The 19842-nt window shown below is 33.6% G+C and overlaps 2 protein-coding genes across 2 annotated transcripts; both read right to left on the bottom strand.

Moving 5' to 3' along the window:
- Nucleotides 1–400: 400 nt before the first annotated feature.
- On the bottom strand, nucleotides 401–6953 carry LOC110911573 (L-ascorbate peroxidase 3). The gene is made up of 9 exons (XM_022156198.2): nucleotides 6732–6953; nucleotides 6530–6654; nucleotides 4957–5006; nucleotides 4722–4787; nucleotides 4464–4512; nucleotides 2455–2537; nucleotides 2256–2335; nucleotides 2056–2158; nucleotides 401–794 (listed from the first exon to the last, which is right to left on the bottom strand). Exons 1-9 carry the CDS (start codon nucleotides 6842–6844, stop codon nucleotides 609–611), a joined length of 855 nt encoding a protein of 284 aa, XP_022011890.1. The 5' UTR covers nucleotides 6845–6953; the 3' UTR covers nucleotides 401–608.
- Nucleotides 6954–9466: 2513 nt separating this feature from the next.
- On the bottom strand, nucleotides 9467–16053 carry LOC110911572 (synaptotagmin-2). The gene is made up of 12 exons (XM_022156197.2): nucleotides 15666–16053; nucleotides 15027–15125; nucleotides 14881–14931; nucleotides 14685–14808; nucleotides 13134–13252; nucleotides 12950–13051; nucleotides 12782–12856; nucleotides 12572–12648; nucleotides 12240–12486; nucleotides 11226–11573; nucleotides 11008–11139; nucleotides 9467–9808 (listed from the first exon to the last, which is right to left on the bottom strand). The coding sequence occupies exons 1-12, from the start codon at nucleotides 15774–15776 to the stop codon at nucleotides 9677–9679; spliced, it is 1617 nt and encodes a 538-aa protein (XP_022011889.1). The 5' UTR covers nucleotides 15777–16053; the 3' UTR covers nucleotides 9467–9676.
- Between the last annotated feature and the right edge of the window lie 3789 nt (nucleotides 16054–19842).

Below are 19842 nucleotides of genomic sequence, written 5' to 3'. Positions count from 1 at the left end.
TATAACTCATAGACCGCGGTTATAAGTGGTTCAGTTAATTTGGTTATTGGAAAAGATGATTCGGTTAATATCATTAAAAAGAATAAAACAACTTTATACTATGAAGGACATGTTTTTAGGAAAATTGCTAAAGGTATCATTTGCTGATGAAAATTTACAAATAATCAAAAAGTTAATACAATGATAATATGATATACCACCTTTTTTAAGATTTAACTTTTAAATATAACTTAAAACTATAAAACAATTAATAACTTGAAACAACAAAACACTTTTAATACAACTCATTATCCGATAATTTAAAATGAAAGAAACTAATAATTTAACAAACATAACTTAAACTACCTAAACCAGCATGTGATCAGATCTAAAACTTATTATATTAATAAACACGAGTCGACACAAAGGAATATAAGTTCCTACATTATTTTGCGTATTAACTAAACAAACAGAAAGTCAAACTGTTGAGTTTTAATAACGGTATTATGCTGAGATAAATCCTTACAGTAGATCCAGAATTCAGGTAAACAAAACAATTGTACAGAAACTTGTAACATCTTCATTGATAGTTGCAACTTGTTTAAAAATTATAAGTTTTTATGGTTTATTTATTTGGCCTTTTTACGGACTTCATAAACGTAACTGAGAACCACCACAGCGGCAGTCACCAGAACCCCCACTGCGCTTTGTGCCAATACGACGCTGTCGGTTACCTTTTTAGCATTTGGGTTGCACCCTAGCTCAGAGAGTTTCTTGTGTGATATTGCATAATCATTAAAGAATGCATCTTCATCCTGAAATATACAGGAACATAAGATTAGAGCAACATATTTGATAAGCTCGGATCTGTTGTCTCACTTCTTTCGTCTCACATGCATTGTAGGATTTCCGTATAACTTGGTACATATATTATGTTATACAGTAGTACAATTGTACAATGTAGGTGACACAAAAAAGGCTTCGACTCGTAGCACAATAGTCAGGGGCGGACCTAGCATATAAGAAGGGGCAACCTCCGCTACGGCTTGGCGCTCCGGCGGTAGTGTAAAATTAGTGTAAATTTTGGAAAAATTTGACGTTTTTACGATTTTGCTACGGCTTTTTTATAAAACGTTACGGCTTGGCGGATTTTCTAGATCCGCCACTGACAATAGTCATACAAATTCAAAGCAACATGATAATTAAAATTTGATATTTGAGAATTTACACGAGAATAAAAATTTATTAGGTTATATTTTATACTTGAGTGTACGTGCCATACATTTTTACCTCTATAGTCATGAATTACGTGAAACTATTTCACGTATCTATCTTATGTTCGCGTATCATCATAAATGGTTTGAAATGTGCAAACCTGAGAAACTTTTTACATTTTTTTATTTACGCGAAGTTTTTGTTGAGTGTCTACTTTTTATTCACGTGTGTACTTTATTTTCATGTACTCGCTTTATTTCCCGCATTTGCTTTATTTTCATAAAGACGGATCAAATTTGTACAAATTATTTCGCTTAACTGCTTTATTTTCATAAAAGTGGATCAAGTTTGTACATTCTGATACATTTATGATAAGTGATCACCTTAAAAATGTTCATTTTCGTTATTTTCTCTGTTGTAAATTATAGAGATCAAGTGTGGCATTGCATTAAGAGATTGTACGGTACAAGTATTAATTGGAGATGGAATCTAAGGCATGTTATATCCAAGTAGGATTTAGTTTTATATGACAAACTTTGTACCAGAACCTCTGCAAGGTTGTTGGCAGCATGTGAGTTGCTATAATTACAAAGTTGATAGGGTGGGGACAGTTGAAAAATGAAGAATGTGAGCAGACCAGTAGTCAAGAGTCCAGAGAGGGTCCCAACTGTCAATCTAGCCAAAACCAAACACACAACTGTATTTTGGATTTAATGTTTGTTTGTTCATATGTTCCATTTTAGTCGTTGAGGGTAGCTAAGCTACTTACCCTATTAAAGGTCGGTTTGTTGTGTTGGGGTAGGGGGTTAGTTGTCTATGATTATAGTAAAACATTATTTTTTTCTAGTTAGATTCACATACCTTGGCGTACAGCTCAACGTAATGGCGGAACACAGGATCATCCAGCAATGCAAGGTCGGTAGGAAGTTTCAAAAGCCCCTCTGATTCTCCTTTGAGAAGTTCCCTGGTTTCACAATATTAATGTCATATTAATTAAAAAGTAATAATTTATTATTTAACCATAAAGGATAAAGAAAATGAAGGTTTAGTAAGTTATATACACAAAATACGAGTTATCGAATTTCAGCGGCTCCCTCGTCCAAGGGCCTTCAAAGCCTGATCTATCTGCATGTGCTCTTCCCTGTAGCAAAAAAGTTTCAAGATTATGAGTTAGAAAGCTGAAACAGAAACTTTTTTTAAAAAAAAACAAGCTTTGGGAATTACATAAGATATTATTTTAATGAGTAATTAGCAACTTACCAGAGTGTGTCCTCCTGACAGGGCTACGATATCCTTGTCAGATAAACCCATGCGATAAAATATGTCCCGCAAGTGTGGTGCGCCTAAATTAGTATAATAAGTTCAGTAAAAGAATGTAACTGATATCTACATCTAGGTTATCATGTTGATGGAAGTAACATGCATAACAAGTGTTGGAAAAACATGTCAGCATAGACATGGAGAATATGATGTAGTGGATGCCGTTCAAAAGATATTGATCATGTCATGAACCACTGAGATCATGTCATCAAACAACCATCTTTCTGATTCTGACAGGCTTGATTTTGGTGTCCGAATTCAATGAAATTCACATGGTCAGCCCAAAAGGAGCCAATAAACAAAGTGACATATTTCTATTCTCGGCCATTCGGGATCGTTCAGAGCATAAGCCCTTTCTTACCTAATCCTCTTATAGGATTGATTCTCAGAAACCTCCTATAAGTTTTCGGTTTTTCTTTTGATTAATCTTTTTGAGTTTATAGAATATCAAAGAATACCCAATTCAGGAATCGAATGTTTGAATTCTTTTGTGGGTATCGGCCATAACCACGAACGAAGACAATGATGCAAAGTATGTTTTACGTACCAAAGAAGTGGCTACACACTTGCACGGTACACTCATGATCATGCAAAAGATAATGCATAAGTCAGACAATGTACTCAATGCAAACTGATATCTAGTTGAAAGGAGGGCTATGTAATTTGCCAATGACTGATCAGCAAGTCTTGCATTGGTGGATGAACAGAAAACACTCTTAGTTCTAGTGATGCCATTACAATTTACAACTATGAATAATATATTCCAGCAACATGTACATGATATAACCAAATCAGTAAATAAGAAGACTATCGAAATTAGTTTCAGCTGAAATAGTGGACCAAATTTTCCTTTCATAGTAGATAAACAGTTGCACACAGTAATTTATATTTACTTCAAATGAGTCAAATCCATTAAGGTCATTAGCTAACAGTTATAACTATCGCCAGGGGTATGATTTTATTGTGTATCTGTAAATAAATACTTTATGGTTGTAAAAATCCCGACTAGTCTCCGATTAATCGCCCATTAATCACTAATCGGAGGTTCACCGATTAATCGCTAGGCGGTCAATGGCGGTCCTATTCTGGCCAAATTTTGGCCAGACGCCGGCCAAATTTCGACCAAACCTTATAAATTCCTTCCCATTACTTAAAAAAAATGGGTCAATGAGGGGTTAAAACATGTCTACTTTAAAAAACTACATATAAAAATGTGTGTGTATATATGTAACTAAAAATTACATACAAAAATCTCAACCCGATTAATCCCTATTAATCCCGATTAATCGCTAGTCGGTACCCCACTGCCCGACTAGCGCCTAGCGATTATTACAACACTTTAGCTGATTATTTGATGAAATGCAGTAATGTATTCACATTTGTAGGGGTTTTCACTTGTTGAAATTTTGTGAAAAAATTAATTTGTAATTTCCATATTGGAGAGTCTCAAAAGATATTATCTAAGTTTTGTGATTGTTTGTTATCTCAAATGGGCTTATCATGGGCCCATTTTAAGGGTGGTCCAGAAAGAATTTAAAGCTTGGGCTGGGTCTTCTTGACCATGTGAATAGGGCCTATGCTAGAGTTCATTGGGCTGGGCACAAAAGCCCAGGAAGGGCTATAGTTCAACTATTTTGTATTTTTTGAACTTTTTTTTTTCTGTTGATAAAGTTTGTCGGGGTTCTGTCCCCTTTCCAAAAAAAACAAAGATGGTTAAGTTTGTTACAGTAGTTATTAGTTAAACTAATTATCTCCCCCTACAAACAGCCTATCTCCACCACTGTGTGTACCCACAAGTGATAATGTAAGCTTATTTACTTTCAGTAATGAAAATGATAACTTCAAAGTTGCTCCTGTAAAAATCTTGTAACTACCAAGAAGCAATTTAAAAAAGAGACCCCATTTGTTAAATAAGATTATGATTAAGGTATAGAAGTAGGATCAAAAACCTTTGGTAGCATTTGGGAGTCTGCCTTCCTTGGGAGAGATCTTCGAATCCTACAAAAAAGACAGAAGACGTAAGCTTTTTGAAGGGAATAGTTCCTATTGCATTCTTATATATATATGCTTTACTTGACAAAAATTTCAATATAAATTAAGCACAGATGGGTAAGACATAGGACTAGTCAAGCACGAAAGAAGAAAAATAAAAGAGAAGAGCTTGACAGAAAGTTGAAAAAAAAATGTTATAGAATCAATCAAGATACCTTTCTACCAGGAACAAAGTCCACAGTAGGGCCACCAGTAACCTCCACAGCAACAACTCCTGCAAGCTACAAACAGAAACCCTTTTGTGGTGAGTAGTAAATTAAACTTCACACTTAACACATCATGTACAGTGTGTGCTTGTGTGTATGTTAGAACAGGAGTTAAGTTACCACAAACTCATCTCTTAATATATAGAAACAAAATTATATAGTATCAATGTATCATTGAGTTCACCTGATATAGATCTGCATACGTAATCTTTGGATATTTGGACTTTATATCTTCTGCAGTAAGAAAGAAAATGCTCGTTAAAGTAACAAATAGGAGAAGTGGTACTCAAGTCAATATGTTCTCTTGTAGACGAAAATTACAAATATCAATTCTAGCAAGAAGAATGATGTCAAGATTAAAATTGGAACACAACAAGCTTTTGCCACAACTAATTAGAACGAAAACACAACAAGCTTTGGTTTAAGGAGTTTAATTTTAATCTTGACAACAAAAAGAATGCTTTTAAGATTCAAATTAGTTCTTTAAACTAAAACTTACAAGTATCGCCTACCCAAGATGATTAAGGTAGGGGTGCATTTTCAAGACGACATACTCCGCAATATCTGACTGTAATATCAGTCAGCCTAGAATCACTAAACTAATGTTCTTGTAACCTTAAGTTTTTAACAGTAGAAGAATAAGCTATAAACTCCCTATGTGTAAGAACTTTTTTTAAGCAAAAAACTAAAAAGAAAATGGCAAATTTTTTTAATCAATAGCAAAGGTGTCTCCTGCTATATATTGATATAAATAACCCTAAAGGAGCAATCATGTTACCCCAGTCATAGTTCAAATGAAAAGAAGATGATACCTAGAGATCATCATGAAATATTACAGTACAATTTTACATCAAAATAAGATCACTTGAGTAATAACATCACTTACTAACTCAATTGAGTAATTAACATCAAACTTCAACAGTATAATATCACCCTTATTAAGTCATCTAAGTAATTAACACAAATGCTATTGACTAGACACAGTTTGGGATCTGCCATAAGAACCAATATAAACCTTACCAATTCATGAAGTTATTGTTGGTGTTTTAGTATCAAATGAGAAGTCATGATAACTATACGAGTTAGGAGGAATGAAGTACACACTCGTTCAATATTCTTATGAGTTTGGTACTAAGGAACCTCTAAGGTTGTAAGGGATTTCCAAGGGGTAGCCCCAATGGGGTCCAAGAGGCAAAGCCCCTAGCTGGGGGATTCAGTAGAAATGCATCGTATCTGCACGGGTGCCTAAAAGTTGCACTAAAAATGATCTTAAAGTTACAGAAAAAAGCAGCAGGAGCAACTTGGTTGGTGGCAAGTTGCTACTACTCAGTAGCAAATTGTGCCTAAGTAGCAACTAAGGTGTGGTTTAGTCCTTCGGTGGCAACACAGTTGCTACTGACAATGTTGAACTTGCGACTAATGTAAATGTAGCACTTACATCCTAACCACAGTGGTTATACCCAAAGGTTGTGACGTTTCACCACTACCAAAGTGTTGATTCGACCCCGTATATAAAGAATTCATTTAGTCTTACTAAAAGATATCGAAATTCACTTCAAATTCTCACAAAATAGAACATCTCATTCTAAGAGAAAACCTTCGACTAAAGTTACATAATCAGTCTACTTGACACACAAAAGCCTAATTTAAACTTTATATCTGACCTTAATTTAACAAAAGAACACTTCAATTAGCAAAACTATCACACCTAAATCACAACATATCACTTCAATTCAAACCATAACAAACAAAATTACCACAAAAATCAATAGCAATCTTCAATCCATTATTCGATCCATGACTATACTCCTCCTCGGTTCTAATCGAGCCATTAGGTCCTCCAGTCTTCGTGTTCACATCGTACGTTCCAGCATCATGCCACCTACACCATCATCAATTCATCTCAATTCAACCATCAATAACCAAAACACATGATTAACAGAAAGACGAAAAACATACGCTAATCGAAGCATAATCGGGGCGCAATTCTTGTTGGCGATGAAGGCACGAAGGTCCCGACGAGCTTTCTCGATCTGTTTGAGGTATTCGGAGTCTACAACAGGAATCGCCATGGATGAGTTGCACACAGTGAAGATGGGTGTAACTACCGTGTGTGTGTTCGTGGACTAGTGAAACTGCAGGCGAATAAAGATAGAATAAAAAATTAGGAGATAAAGGTGTGTTCCTGTGTGGTTGAGTTCCATCAGAAGCTTGTGTACTCGTGAAAGTCCGCCAACGTGGTTTGACTGATTTGTCATCTACGGTGTAAGTTGTTTCATGATGCTTGAAAGATTCATTATCCATCTATTTTAAAGATTTTGGAAATTGATTATTTTGTAATTTAAAAAGAGGAAATGACAAAATGACGGTTGGTGTATTGGTTTAAGTCAAGGTTGGAGAACTCGCTAGTCGCTAGTAGGTCGATGAGGTGAGACTAGTGATTACTCGGGATTATTCGAGATTAATCGGATCGGGTTTTTTATATGTAATTTTCAGTTTTATGTATACATAAACACATTTTTATAGGAAAATATTTTAAGTAGACAGGTTTTAACTCTTCCTCAACTCATCTTTTAAGTATACAAGATTAATTGTTGGAATTCACATGGTTTTGTTTGGAAACTGGCTAATTTACACTTTTTGGCTGGAATATACAGGTTTTTTGCTGGAATCGCCGATTTTTGGTTGGCTAAATAGGACCGACTAGGCCCGACTGGCGATTAATTGACTGATTAACGAAAAATTACTCAGTTACTGGCCGACTAGCGATTAATCGCCGACTAATAGTGATTTTTACAACACTGGTCTAAGCTATTCTTTATTGCAAACTTTTGTAAAAACTACTCTTATATAAATATTAATACTTTCCAAAGCCGGATCAACAAGTTAATGAGTTAATGATTTTGATAGTCAATCGGTTTTAACCACCCAATAAACTGGTAAATGGTTGGGGTAAGAGCAAACCCAATGCAAGGCATTTACCTTGCATTTAGGCTGAGTTGGCAACATATATATCACATTTTGCATTGGAGAGAAAATAATTTAGGGAAAACGCACGTCACTACGTGTGGAGAAGATGGCAGAGAGCTGGTGATGTAAAAGAAAGTGATGATGTGGAAATTTAAGTATTGGTAAGTATGTTTGTAGGGTTGGAGGAAAATGAATGTTTTTATTCATTTGTGAAAATCTGATGTGCCAGCTGACTGGACATGCATTTAGCTCATTGCATTGGTGATGGTCTAATAGGTGTTTTTTTATCCTTCTTGTTAGGTATTAAATAGTAAAGGGTCTAGGAGTGAAATCTTGTTGTAATGTGTAGACTTGCTAGCTCCTAGCTTGCAAGTTTGGTTTGTTTTTGGTGAATACATGGTATCTTCTTTTCTGGTAAAAAAAATAGTAAAGGGTCTAACATGTAATTGTCTAATAGTTTAGGGTTATATTTGTAATATGCTTATAAGCAGGAATCATGAATGAGACTGGTTGCAAATTGATTAAGAATTTTCTCCCTTCTTGGGTGTTTTTTCCTTTAATCTCTCTCGCTCATTAAAATTAAACTTGATTACCAATTTTGTTCGTAGCACTTCTTTTAACAGTTTTGTCTTGTCTGATTTAGGGCTGTTTGGTAGTCTCTTAATGACCATTCAAATGCTACCTCTTAATGGTTTAAAACCTTTGAATGAATAAGAGGTAACCTCAAGTTTGAATGGTTAAGAGGTAACATCTGAATGTTAAATCATCACATGTCACATTTTTCTACCTTCTCATTGGTAAAATTCTTAATGGTTCCATTAAGAGGTAGCCTCTTAATGACCATTCAGAGGCTATCAAACAGCCCCTTACTTATGAAAGATTTATTTATTTGTGGTCCATTAATTAGTAACCAAGCCAATGCACCGATTTAACCATTCATTTTGATCCGATTTTTAAAACATTACAACTGCATCAGGTGCTAAAGTGTGGGTGTTTTGTATTTATTGAGCAACAATAGGCTGTAACTGAATAAGAGTATCGGAAAACATACGTTGAGGACATCCTAAAGCACTATTTCAAAACATATCTTGAGGACATCCTAAAACACTATTTCATAACGACCTAACTTATATATAACAATATATAAATAATGTGTACGCATATTGAATAAAAATACTTTACATCACCAAGTTATCTATATGTTGTTTATAATGTGTGAAAATATTTTAGGTAAAATTACTTTACATCATTGTGTTATTTATATAATGCGTGAAAAGTATTACGACTTATGCATGCCCTTCTGTATCTTGGCCATGTCTGTCGTTGGCTAGTAACCGAACCAATGGCGTTTAAGCGGCTAATCAGGTCGGTTTTCAAAACACAAAAAACACCTCAGAAACAAACCTTCTACCTAAAATCTACTTCTAAAATTCACATAATGTCCACTTTGTGAAACTTAAACCCACACCACTTTAGCACAGGATAAACACACGATGTCAACTTTATGAGACTTAAAACCTGCACCACTTTTACGGGATAAACACAAGATGCCAACGTGCCACTATCCGCTCTCAAAAACCAACTTGGTTACCAAAAATAACTATTAAGCAAGGGGTAATTTCGTCACAATATCTTTATCTTTGACCTTTATGTGGTGCGACATAATGTGTGGTGTGTAATAATATTTTGGTAATAATTACCTCCACTCAGGTATAGACAATGTGTTTAGCATCCAAATCCACAACCACCCATCCAATAAGAAATCAGTCAACAAAAGGTGAACAAAACCACCAATCCAAGAAAACCATTTTAATATTTAATGTACACATGTTTTGTACAACAAACAAGAAATAGTAATGTTTTGATGCAAGGGATGGAACTGAATCATGCCTCTATATATGTCTCAACTCACTCGGTCACCGAAAAAGATGGCATTAAGACACAGTCCTCCATTGCAGCTCAATCTGGATCTTCCCATTCCTTGAGTCAATAAGATGGTACTTCTCATTGATCCTTCTGTTGTGCACAACATCCCCCAGAGGGATGTCCACATACCCCAATGATTCCTGTTTTTATACAACAAAACATGTAAGCCTAGTCAGTATGGATAAGTTCAGTAGATCACATGCCGCATACCTAAAACGGGTCGACTTAGGTAATGTTTATCTCTAATGGGTCAAACGGATAAATGTTAAAAATGTAGCTAAAACTGAAACGGGTTAAAACACTAACATTTAACACTAACAACTAACAATTAAGACTTAACATACTAATAGCAACAATAAGAAGAAAGACGAATGGTAGAACCATAGTCACAGGAAACGCTAAAAGAACCGCGTACCACGTACCAGATCGGTCGTACCGAATCGCGGTACAGAGTCGTCCCGATCGCCTCTGGTACGCGTACTGGATTGCTAAATTGGACCGTTCCCAATTGTGTACTATAATGGTGTTCCAATTGGTAAATACACGTTTTTAATCAATCCGAAACGTGTTTCCGTTTGTAGTGGCCGGCATTCCGGTACGCCCAGATTCATGTACCGGAATTTGAACAGCCATTAGCTTTTTCCCGCTTTTTATATAACAGAGGTAAGTGAACAGTTTTTTCCCGCCTTTAACTTTTCACACTACAATTAAGTAATTAACACACTTTAATTATTACCCATCCCATGTTAACTATAAATACCTGATGTTTTATGAAATTTATGTTTTGATTATGAATTTTCTTTTATGAAGTTTCTGTTTTGAATTTTGATTATGTTTTGAAAATTTAATGAAAAGTCTATTTTACATATATATATATAATATATATGATACGTGTACCAGACTACAGTGGTACGCCATAGGATACACTGTACCACGTACCGAATTAGCGTTCCCAAATGAACCTACTCCCCAACGTACTGATTTTCAGAAAGGCCCGAATTGCGTACCGGTTTTCATACCGCGTACCAGAGCGTACCGCGTTCCATGTGACTATGGGTAGAACTAAGAAGAAAGGTACCGATATCGGGAAAATCGGTGATATATCGGTCAATATCGCTCGCCGATATTATCGGTAACGATATTCTGACCGATATTTTGCACCAATATATCGGCAGAGGGCCGATATATCACTGATATATTGGTGATATATCGGGATATTAACTACATAGCTCGCGGAGCCTGTAAAGTTTGGCTCGGAGAAGCATCAAGAAATCGACCAGCCCGAATAATCAATCCAACGGCTTAAAATAGCAAGTTTGACCACGAAAGTCAAAATTACCTTAGGATGCAGTAACCCGATCCTGGATGAGGCGCTAGCCACTTCCACATGCAACCTATCATTCGTAGGAGGCTCCTCCAGTTTGAACTTGAACTCCTCATCCCATCTTGGATCTCTGTTCTTCTTTATATGCTGCACTCGAAAAAAATTAAAAACTCAAAACTTAAAAAACTTACAAAATCAAAGTAACCAAAAACTTAAGTTCCGCAAAACAATACCTTCGTTTTTCTCTCCTCACCCTTCAAAAGAACCCTAACATAAGGATTCGTGTGGTGTTTTCCTTCAACATCTTGAGCCTCATGAACTCTAACCACTAGTTCACCACCACCTGGCGGTGTTCCTTCAGACGCCTTTTGAACAGCACCAGCATCTTCGAAAGTCGGCATATCTTCATCCTTAAAAGGCTTATACAACAATTCGACCACAATTTGGCCTCTTGATTTCTCGTTTTGAACATCATTCGGATCCATGTTTTTCAATAGCTCGAGCGTCATAGTTTTGGGCTCATCAGGTGTAAGTTCCTTTAGCGGAACAACATTCATTCCCATCTTGTCGTGTTTACCGACCTGATAACAAGACATTCATAAGGGTATTTTGGTAAAAGTGACTTTTGGTGTGTCAAAGGTCATACGAACCCGTTTTGAAATTGTAAAGCTTTGTCAACTGTGTTGACTTACGTTGGAAATAGTTAGTAAAATGAAAATTAGGAGTTAAATTTGAAAAATAAAAATGAACACTCATTTTTTAATTAAGAATAAAATGCCACTTTCGTCCCTGACGTTTGGCCAGTTTTGCTTTCGTCCAAAGGTTTGTTTTTCCACATCTAGATCCAAAAAGTTTAAATCTTGCCATTTCATCCGGCTCGTTAACTCCATCCATTTTTCTCTATTAAGTCGAGAGGTATTTTTGTCTTTTTTGTTAACTTTATGTACAAGCATTTAGCATAATGTACAAGTATTCAAAGCCCTTTAAGTTAACAAAAAAGACAGAAATACCCATGACTTAACGTAGAGAAATGGATGGAGTTAACGAGCCGGATGAAAGTTGCAAGAACTCATACCTTTTGGATCTAGATGCGGAAAAACAAACCTTTGGACGAAAGTCACAAAACTAGCCAAACCTTAGGGACAAAAATGGCATTTTACTCTTTACTTAATTATATTCATATTTGACTTTATAAATCAAAATGAACAAAAAAACTAGAAAGATTTAGCAAAAGTGCAAATCCATACCTGTTCCCAATCATAAACTTGTAACTCTACGGCTTGTGACTCGGGATCTTTAACAACCATATTAAACTCCTCATTCCATTCGGGATTCAAATTCTTATGCTTCACAGTTGTCTTCTTCGACGGAAGCTTACTTTCGGTGAGCTTTATTTTCACATAAGGATCAGAAGCACCTAAAAGATCTTTCTTTTTCAACTTCATGGCCCTCAAAACCTTAACGTGAAGGATTCCAACCGGTTTCTTCAGGGCCCTGGAATCGTTCAACAGTCAAAATTGTCAAGACGTTGACTTTTACAAAGATATGTTAACAAACGGATATAGTTATGTAAACGTACTTGGATGGATCCAATATTTGTACTTCTAGAGTTCTAGGCCAAAGATACATGTTGGCAACTTGATCTTTGATTTGTTCCTGCGCATGATAGCTTTCAAGATCATTTTTTGGTGATAAAAGTCAACAGATTGACATGAAACGGATATCATTGACCATGATGTTCACCGATTATTATGTTTATGACGGAAAAGGCAAAACCGATATCACTTACCTGGACAAACCTATACAATCCAGGAATCGACATAAGGTCGGCCCCAAACAGCTTGAGACCAAAATCAACATGTGGCTGCAAAAAATGAAGGAACAAGTGAGAAAAAAATTTACGACTTGACGGTGTATTTTTAATGTTTTGGAATCTAACAAAAAGAACCCGAATTACCTTCTCCATGAGAGAGACGCAGATTTTAGCGAAACAAGGAAAGCTAGGAACGAGTGGTTTTAGCGTAATACGAGGTGCAGCAAAGACTTGTAAATCCACCACCTGAAATTATAATATTTTTCAGAAAATGCACAAATGGAATTTGGCGAAACATTTTCCTTAAAATGTGAAAGAAACAAATAACCTGAACAGTTGCTTTTAAACCAAATGATTTAGCAACAACGGCAACGTTAGGATTGCCAGCCCATTTTAAGGATGGTTCCATGATCAACTCCTTCTCATCGGTAACGTAGACCTTCATCCCTAAAAAAACAGGTTCTTGATATTACATATCATTATAGCATACGGTGCACGGGCGGACCCAAGCTTTGGCTTGGGTGGGCAGGTGCCCCCCTTGAAAAAAAAAAATTAGTGTATTTTCGAGGTAAAAATCCTGACTGCACCCCTTGAAAATTTGGTTAAACCCTTCGGTCGCACCCAAGAAAATAATTCCTGGGTCCGCCACTGATACGGTGTATGATGATTGATGACTATTTCAATGTTTTGACAAAACACATAATCATATATAGACGTTTAACAGAACCAAATGAGTAAACAAAAGCTAAGGTTAGAACTAACAAGTCTATAATATAAAACATTAATCGATTACCACTAATGTAAAGCATAAACGAAGTTCCAAATTTACAACCTTTTCTTCCACCATGGAAAAATCCGTTTCTTTTAAATACTTTCAATTCTGATGTTACCAATTTACTCATTAACAATCATTACAAGATATCCGAGGCGATGTTGACTGTGGTCCACAACTCTACTAAATTGTCTTTTTCATGTGATGTTTCAAGTATTCCCTTATTAGTCAAAAACTTTTATTCAACAATGTGTCAAGTCAAAACAATTCAATTATTTTAGAACAAGTGTAACAGAAAAATAAATAAATAACGGGAGTGAATTTCAAGGATTGCCCTTTATCTTTATTCCCATTTTCAGGCGTTGTTCTTTATGTTCAAAATTGACGAGTTTTGTCCTTTATGTTTTCATATCACTCACGTTTTGTCCTTTAGGCCTAACCCAGTTAGTTTTTTCAGTTAAATTTGGTCATATGCTTTGCACATGAGGGCATTTTTGTCAATTCAAAGGTAAGTTCAACGGCAGATTTACAGCTCAAAGCTTCTGCAACCTATGAATTGACAAAAATGCCCTCACGTGCAAAATTCATGACCAAATTTAACTGAAAAAACTAACTGGGTTAGGCCTAAAGGACAAAACGTGTGTGATATGAAAACATAAAGGACAAAACTCGTCAATTTTGAACATAAAGGACAGCGCCTGAAAATGGGTATAAAGATAAAGGGCAATCCTTGAAATTCACTCTAAATAACGGTGAGCACATTTTACTACAGTCGGTGACAAAAAATAAGATATAGAAGTAAAGACATACCATCCTTTCATCCAAACTTTAGGTTCACGAATAGATTGAAACAAGAAAATGTGTAACATTGAAGTAGTTTTCATGGCTAAATGTAGGACATAATATATATTCATTAAACAAGACAACGACAATTCATGACATTAAAGTGATAAAGCACTTGTAACTTCTAATGAGTTGCATTTTGATAAAGACCATTAGCAACATCAGTCGCACTTCATTTTGATTTATTTTGATCGTTTAACATTTTCATTATCTAGATGAGCGGGTCCCATTTACTTTGATATTTTAAGAAAAAACGTAGATTACCTTGAAAAGTAGGAGGCAACGACCCTAAGGTAAGATGCTCAAACTCAACTGAATCAATTTTGAACTTTGGAATTTGTTCAGCAATAATGGGCTTTGCAATCTCCTTTGCCGTCTTGCATATTGCCTATGAATACAAACAAGTTACTAAAGAAACCGCAAAAACGATCATAATTAGCGTTACTACTTACTAATATACCTTGTCAAGATAAGGCCACATGTACTCGATGAACTTGTTAAGCCAATCAACCTACATTGATCCACGAAAACACCATACCAGATTACAAAATGCAGCCATCAGTTAGAATGTAGGACAGTTTTCAAAGGTGATTTTTATATACATACCCGATCAAAATCCGGGTTCTTAACCCACAATGGTATCTCGGGAAGCATTCGTTCCAGAGTTTCGGAGTCCCGTTCGACCAACGGACGAATGACCGGATCCTGCCCAAATAATTCACCATCTTAAATCACAAATTAAAGAATTCCGACAATGCCTTTAAACTCAAGTGAACAAATACTTGATCAAAGTTTTAAAACCTATAGACTACAAAAAAACCACAAAATCAGCTGGTTCAACAATCAACAATACATAAATTCAGCTGTTTCACATTTAAAACACAGACATATCAGACCCACAAAATAATAAAAATAAAGAATTTTTTTTTAGAATAACAAGTTATTTAGTCACCACCCCTTTAAGCTAAATCAATAAAGAAACTTAAAAGTTAACTTTAATCCACAAGAACCAGTGCACATTATCTGTTGTCATCGATCCAGTCTTTACTTAACCACTAAGTCACAAAAAAAAAAAAAAAAAAAAAAAAAAAAAAAAAAAACCCTCATTCAAAAATCAAAGATATTTCAATCGGTCAACTCAAAATCAAGAACCACACCAAATCAACAACACATAAACAAGATCAAAGCAAAACAAGACCCACAAATGACAAATCAACACATAGAAACATAGAAAAAGAAAGAGACCTTGACATCTGTAGGTTGGAAGTAGATGAACAGATAATAACCAATCACAAGGCCAGCAGAAACCCCAATTCCAAACCCAGAAAACCCCAAGAAAGTACTGATTACACCCATCTAAACTCTTCAAGATTTACACTTTTTCACTTATTATTTTGAAACAGATCAAACCCACATCGGAAAGTTGCCCCTTTTGAGTTCTTCAAGAATCTTGAAATCTCAAGAATAATATTTCAAGAAAACCCAAGTCACGAAGATCTTGTGCCGGCTACAAGAAAAGGTGCTGAAATTTTTGGAATATTATAGAAGGGTAGGATTGTAATAAATGAGAGAAATGTGTCCACCTGTCTGTTAATTATCAAAGGAGCGGTCGATTGTCTACGTGCCCTACCAACTCCCAAAGAGATTTGAGTTTTTGTACTTATCTAGTAAAAGAAAATTAATGTGTCACACTACACATATGGGCAAATGGTCCCTTGTTAATTATTAATTTATATTTATATTATAACTAGAACCCCGTGTATTATACGGGTTTAATAAATGTAATTTTATATAGTAAATAAAAATAATATAATTTTAAAAACCTCTTTTATTACACGTGTTGCGTAATATAATTTTATATATTAAATAAATAATAAAAAAGTTATATTTTTAAGAAACTCGTGTATTGTGCGGTTTGAATAAATATAATTTTATATACCAAATAATAAAAAAAGTTATATTAAAAAGAACATGTGTATTCACGGGTGGGTGAATGAAATGCAATTTATATACTAAATAATAAAAAAGTTATATTTTAAAAAAACTCTTTGTATTGTACGAGTTGAATAAATCTAATTTTATATAGTAAATAATAAAAAAAAAGTTATATCTTTAAAAACCCTGTGTAATACACAGGTTTATCTATTGTTAAAAAAATCTTTCTAAATCAAAATGGATTTTTTTATTATTTTTATCCATTAGTTTTTTTTTAAATATAATTTTTTTATTATTTGGTATATAAAATTATATTTATTCAGTCAGTTTAATACACGAGGATTTTTAAATATATAACTTTTTTTTATTTGGTAAACAATATTACATTTATTTAACCCATGTAATACACGTGGTTTTAAAGATATACCTTTTTTATTATTTGGTATATAAAATTACATTTATTCAACCCGTACAATATGATTCTTATATATATAACTTTTTATTATTTAATATATAAAATTACATCTATTCAACCCGTGCAATAAAGGATGTTTTTAAAGATATATTGTTTTATTATTTAATATATAAAGTTTATTTATTCAACTCGTATAATACACGGGGTTATAACCTAGTTATTATTTATATTAAATATAAATATAAATTAGAAAATCTATCAACATCTAATTTGTTTTTTTCTTTGGGCTCGGTTTCAATTCTCACATGAATTGTAGAATACCGAATATATGTGGCAAAAGTGGTTATGGGATATTGTTTTTGTTTAAAAGATTTATATTAATTTAATTAATATTTAATAATTTAAATTAAATAATTATTATCTACAATTAAGGATGGTCTAGAATAATGACAAGTGTCCTTTCATTAGTTTCTTTTATTATATAGTATAGATACAATATTTAAACAAGATGACTTGAGCTTGGTTGGTACAAGTTACTTACTCTGTTTGTAGAACTTGAGCTTGGTTTGTGAGTGGTTTTTCAGCTCGGGCTTGATAAGTCATTTGTTTAGTAATTAAACTTTATATAGTGAATTGCAAATTTTATCCTTTATCTATATATCTAATTTCAGTCGGTGTCCTTTATCTTTAAAATTGATGAGTTTTGTACTTAATGTTTCAGAATCTTGCATGTTATGTCATTTGACTCTAACCTAGGTAATTTTAAACGTGTGTTACACGGATTTACGTAAGATATTGTCTTTATTCAACCCGTGTAATAAGCGGTCTAAACTTAGTTATACAAATATACATTTAATATATTAAATAAAAATTATATGAATAGCATGTTGTTAGCTAGAGTTTGGCAAGTAAAGCTCCGACTAAGACTCATTTGTTAAATAGATTTATTTTTAGGCTTAAGTTTGGGTTCGAGCTTATTAAACTAAGTTTGATTCAAGCTTTTAACATGCTATATAACTCATGATTGGCTTAACTATTTTACACTCACATTTATCTTATATAATAATATAAAAAAGAAACAAGTACACACTTAACCATGATCGTAGGATGTTGGATTAAGTTATGTTTCAAAAAGATGATTGTAATGTAAAAAAGGTGCAAACTTAGGGTTGCAAATTTTGAGACGGGATAAGTTGGTTTTAATGAAACGAGTGTAAGATAACATCAGTGATCTTAAATCTATACATATAATAAAAGAAACCATGTTAGAGACACGTGGTGTTCTATAAGACAGTCTTAATTATTTTTCTAAATATTTATTATGGAAAGTCAATTACTGATAATATTAAATTTAAAATTTTTAACGAGATTTTAATGATAAAGACAAAGATAACTGACAATAACATATTAATTGTTATAATCATATATAGATTATTAAAATCTAATAAAAATTTTAGCGTTTTAAATATTTATAAAGATAAAGATTTTATTTAATTGGTAGTTTTAATTGTTTTTATATTTTGATGATAAGGACAAGGATAACTGATAATCACATATTAAAATAAAAATATTTATTTTAATCAACTGTTTCGTTAAAAGGATTTATTCAATACATGTAGAACATATATATATTTTTTATACATTTCTAGCGGTGGTCGAGTAGTCAGTCTTTGGACATAGCTCCGAAATGGTGGGTTTACACGTGGAAAGCAGTTAGCCGTTAAAAAAAAGAATCCTATTTCTAATAAAGGATCTGTTTTACACTCCAATGAAATAATAATTTTAAATCATAATATCTAGCTTATCTCTTATATATTTAATACTTTTTACTAAAATATTTTTTTTTTCTTTTTTTTTTCAGCTGATTATCCAACATCAGGTAATACTTAAGTTTCTAACATAATAATAAATAAAAATCCAAAGTAAAATCTAACTATACACCAAACAATTTATTATTTAGCATATAAAATTACATTTCTTCCACCCGTGAATACACATGGTTTTTTTAAAATATAACTTTTTTATTGTTTGGTATATAAAATTACATTTATTCGATCCGCACAATACACGAGGTTCTTAAAGATATAATTTTTTTATTATTTAATGTATAAAATTATATTTACTCAACACGTGTAATAAATGAGGTTTATAAAAATATATTGTTTTTTTATTTAGTATATATAAAATTACATTTATTAACCCGTGTAATACACGGGGTTATAACCTAGTAATGTTATATATGATAAGATTTACGGCTAGGACGGTCAATTTTGATTAAAAAAATCATGATCGAATTGCTAACTAAGGGTTTCTGGAAACAACAAACCAAACCAATTAGGCTAATTGGGTTGATCACCGTATTTATCGGTTTGACAGTTTGATTGTTTGGTTTTTGTGTTCTGAATTGGTTTTTTTTTTTTTTCAAAATCATTACTTTATAGTTTAAAAAATAGTGAAGTTTTTCATTATCTATCTATACTTTCTATAAAAGGAGAAATCCAAGTGACATAGGAAAAGCTGATATGTCAGCAGGAGAGGGTGTCCAACAAGGCTTTTCTTATCTCATTATTACATCATAAAGCCTAATATATAAACCACTTTAAAATACATTTAATGTTCTATCGAACTACTGCCTTGTGTATTCAAGTTTTAAAGGTCTGGCCCACATTCCAAAGGGCAAACCACTGCCCATGTACAAGAAAGTAGCAGATGGTTCCTTTGGTAAACGTATAGCTAGCAGCAGATGTGGCTAAATTGAGGGTAATTTGAATTTTAAAATGCATGGGGATATGTAATTTTCAATTAATGCATGTCACTCGCCAATAAACATCTGTTGAGATTCAAAATTCTAGCTCCACATTCAAAATTCAAACCATATATTCTAACCCTATAAATAAGGGTTAATAATCTGGCTCCACATTCAAATCTCTCCCGCTCACATCTATGAGTGTGTCTATCCCTCTCAAATGCATCTTTCTCGTGATTCAGCCGCTAATCTCCGATTACACTTCTTTGTTCCAATGTTTGGTGATTATGTTTACATGTTATCGTTCCAGTATCATTGTTACAACA

Source organism: Helianthus annuus, chromosome 15 (genome assembly GCF_002127325.2).
Source record: "Helianthus annuus cultivar XRQ/B chromosome 15, HanXRQr2.0-SUNRISE, whole genome shotgun sequence".
In the NCBI taxonomy this organism is placed as follows: Eukaryota; Viridiplantae; Streptophyta; class Magnoliopsida; order Asterales; family Asteraceae; genus Helianthus; species Helianthus annuus.
Note: the sequence above shows the minus strand (reverse complement) of the source record. Positions and strands in the feature narration are given on the sequence as shown.